At 40.9% G+C, this 3988-nt stretch overlaps 1 protein-coding gene across 1 annotated transcript in view; it reads right to left on the reverse strand.

Annotated features, from left to right (window-relative positions):
• The window catches only part of hacl1 (2-hydroxyacyl-CoA lyase 1), a 107514-nt gene extending 104489 nt beyond the window's left edge, over positions 1-3025 (reverse strand). The window contains exons 1-4 of the mRNA XM_043690167.1: positions 2499-3025; positions 1127-1231; positions 987-1027; positions 789-869 (exon numbers count right to left, since the gene is read on the reverse strand). Of these exons, the coding sequence (XP_043546102.1) occupies positions 789-869; positions 987-1027; positions 1127-1231; positions 2499-2582 (311 nt within the window). The 5' untranslated portion in view covers positions 2583-3025. The remainder of the gene's footprint in view (positions 1-788; positions 870-986; positions 1028-1126; positions 1232-2498) is intronic.
• Between the last annotated feature and the right edge of the window lie 963 nt (positions 3026-3988).

Raw genomic sequence — 3988 nt, forward strand, 5'->3', positions numbered from 1 at the left:
GACAGCTGAAACTGACAACCGGAAGCGGCAGGGACAGGCCACTATAAATGCCAGAGGAAACACCACAGAAGCGCTTCACAGGAGGCTCCCAAGCACTGAGGATGTCACCTAGACAGGGGACGAAACGTTTGCAACAAAAACCTCCAGCTCGGCGAACAGAACCACAGTGAACAACAAGGTAGAGCCACTACTCCTGATTAGTCCCAGCCTGGGATAGACAGTCTCTCTGGATCTGTTTTTTTTAATCCAAAATCATCCTATTCAGAGATGTTATGATACACCTCTGGAGCAGGTGGGACTTGAGCTTGGGCCTCCTGTCTCAAAGGTAGGGAGAGTACCCTTGTGCCACAAGAATCTGCCTGGATCTGCTTTCTGATTTTTCCCAATCAACCTGTACAGAAATGTTATACACCTCTGCAGCAGGTGGGATTTGAACCCTGGTCCACAGGTAGGGACACTACCACTCTGCCACACGAGGGCTTCTTGGGTCTGCTTTATTTTTGTCCCCATGGGCCTTGTAGGGGTTAGCATAACACCCATCCTTCCCAAAACTGACTAGTTAACAGCTCACTGTCCAGGTAGAAATGAATAGTAGACAAAGAAGGCTTCAGATTCACTGCCTGATCCATATATAGTTAACTAGGACCATCCCCAATGACAAATGAAATTATACTATGCCTTTAAATTTATCAGTTTAAATAAATATTTGCAGGTTGATTTCCTAGAATTGCAATGGTTGCGCCTGTTTCTTTTGCAAAGCACAAACTGTAACAGTTCATAGAACTTACCAGCAATTCATGTTTGCATTTGCCATTCCTCCTAGTGTGTGTAAAAGACCTGGGCCAGAGACTGTAAGGCAAATGCCTGGCCTAAAATGAGGAAAAACAGTTATGTTTAAATTGCAGATAAATCGATAAAAATACAATTAAAAGCTCATTGTGGCAAAGTCATGAGATTTAAAACCAGCTACATTTTGAGAGACTAACCTTCCAGTTAAATATCCCACTGCAGATGCTGCATAACAAGCCTGTTTAAACAGCAAACATGAGGTCAGTAAAATACTAATGGAATTTTTTTGAGTACACTGTTGAAAGAACAGACAGACGGTACACAGAAAATTACTTACAGCTTGCTCATTTCTCATTCCAATGTATTTAATCCCAGCAGCTTGGGCTGCCATGGCTATTTCTATCACCGGTATACCAACAATCCCAAACATATACCGAAGATTCTGCAAAGAAACATGAAAGGTGGCCTTCAGGTTATTACAAGTTTATTTTTAGTGTGAACTCAGCAAGAAATCATCTGTTCAGATCACAGATATTAGCTTAAAAAAAATTCTGGTATCTATAAATGTGTGTTGCAAACGTGCAAGATACAGAGAATATGAACAATTTGTAATTCCAGAGGGAAAACTTATGATAGTACCTTTGGTCACTTTCTAAAGTCTGAATGGTCTTTCTTAGTAACAGCACTTGAGGCCATTGAGTTTGGGAGATGTTTATTTAAATGATAACTGAATTGCAGCTCACTATTTCTCACTACATATATCAAATGTATTGTTTTTCTCTTAAATTGTTCCAACACACCTTTCATCAACTATTCTACAAAAGGCCACTCTGCCCATTGAGACTGCACTGGTCCTCCTAAGAACATTCCACACAGACCTAGCTCCCTCACCCTATCCCCACATTTACCATGGCTAATACACCTAACCTGCACATCTTTGGAGTGTTGAAGGAAACTGGAGCACCCAGAAGAAACCCACGCAGACACAGAGAATATGCAAACCCCACACAGACAATGACTCAAGACTGGAATCGAACCCAGGCACCGTGAAGCAGTAGTGCTAACCACAGAGGCATCATATGTCAGCATGGCAGTTAAAATATACACAGCTATTCATTTATTTTGATTCCCTGCCTTTTCCCCATAATCTCAAAATGTTGTCATTAAGTTGAGTTCTTTATCTAATTTCCTTTTAAAATTTCTGATGGAGATTAAGCTTTCTGATCTTTCCATGATATGGAGGTGTTGGTGTTGGACTGGGGTAGACAAAGTCAAAAATCACATAACAACAGGTTATAGTCCAACAGGTTTATTTGAAGCCACAAGATTTCGGAATGCTGCTCCTGCTTCAGGCAGCTAATGCCTGAGGAAGAAGCAGGGGCTCTGAAAGCTCACAGACCTGAAAGGTTAACTGTTTTCATGTCACACTGCTGCCAGGCCTGCTGAGTGTTTCCAGGAGTTTCTGTTTTATTTCAAGCATTAAACAAATGCATTGGGTGATCAGGAAAGGAGAAATTCAGGCATAAGAAGAGGTTTACGTTCAGGTTGTAACTAATACGTTGTGGCTTCCTACCCAAGGTGAGGACATTGGTATCAATGAAATTGAATAAGTTAGTCATACAGTGGCCTATGTCGGTGAAGCCTACTGATTTCAATAAAGTTTCATTTATTGCAGTGGATTGGCAGCACTTGGGGTGAATGCTCCTCACCTGCCCTCTCAGTGCTTCTGCTACGACCTGAGCTCCGCTGAGTTCCTCTGGCTGTAGCCCACCATCTCCCTCCGGAGCTGCCATTTCCACTTGGGGAAAAGGAGCAGTCACCCGTTGCTAAAGACAGCTCGACATCGCTGCAGGGCGGAGATTGACAAACTGCAGCACCAACCCCAGCAAAGGGAGAAGCAAGTCGCTCAGGAAGAGGAGTCACTTCAGTATGAATGTATATCCTGTTGGAAAACTCTGTTCGTGTTGTTTTGTGGGGAATTTTCAACAATAAAGTAATTTGAAAAGATGTGTGCATATTTTGAAATTCAGCCCACTGCGGTGGTTTGGCATTTGTGTGCAAGATTACAAACCAATACAAGTCCCGTAAGAGCTCAATGTTTCTACCTGGGCAGTCCCACTGCATTTGGCGCAATTCGAAGCAAATATAAGTTTTTTTTAAAAAAGTGGACCAGCAAGAATGTTCAATTCCAGTTGCTGGTCTGATTTCCTTTTAAGATCCTTAAGTGGCTCCAAAAAGGAATTCCCGTAGTGGCTGGCCTGATTTTTTTAAATTCAGAAAATCTCACACGTTCATCTGAAGGGAGAGAAGGGAAAACGGAAATTTCTAGAAGTTAGTGAGAGCGGGGAGAGAGCAGGTAAACCAGAAACTGCTGACAAAGAATGAACTGGAAAAGGTTGGATGATTACAGTAATTTACATTGATACGGTGTTTTTACAATGAAGCTTTAATCCAGAGTGCTTCAGAGCAGCATTATAAAAGAAAATATGTTAAACTGGATGACCAAAAGCTTAGGTGAGCTTTATAATAAGTGTCTTAAACAAGGAAGTCAAAAATCACACACCAGGTTATAGTACAACAGGCTTATTTGGAAGCACTACATGGTGTCATGTGATTTTTAACTTTGTCCAGCTCAGTCCAATACCGGCACCTCCACATCATTCTTATTAAACAAGGAAAGCATCTTAGAAAAGATTAGGGAGAGAATTCCAAATTTTACATAGTTAAAAATCACACAACACCAGGTTATAGTCCAACAGGTTTAATTGGAAGCACACTAGCTTTCGGAGCGACGTTCTTTCATCAGGTGATAATGGAGGGCTCCATCGTAACACAGAATTTATAGCAAAAATTTGCAGTGTGATGTAGCTGAAATTATACATTGAAAAATTGATTGTTAAGCCCTTCATCTGTCAGAATACAGTGGTAGTTTCACTTCTTTCATGTGTAAATCAAAAAACCTTTTTTTTAAAGTTGCATTCTCGGGTTAGCTGTTAACAATAGTGATAGCTAGACAATATGTTGAAGGTGTTAGCCCCCTGTGTTCTCTGTCTATGACCTGATGTTTAGATTGATTCTAATCTAAAAAGTGAGATAACAGAGTTTTACATAAATTCATGCAGTTTTTGAGCCCAGAGTTCTACATGAATGTATGCAGTTCTTGAGCAAAGTGCAATGTAACTCTGCAAGTACAAAAAAA

Source organism: Chiloscyllium plagiosum, chromosome 5, assembly GCF_004010195.1.
Source record: "Chiloscyllium plagiosum isolate BGI_BamShark_2017 chromosome 5, ASM401019v2, whole genome shotgun sequence".
Taxonomy (NCBI): domain Eukaryota; kingdom Metazoa; phylum Chordata; class Chondrichthyes; order Orectolobiformes; family Hemiscylliidae; genus Chiloscyllium; species Chiloscyllium plagiosum.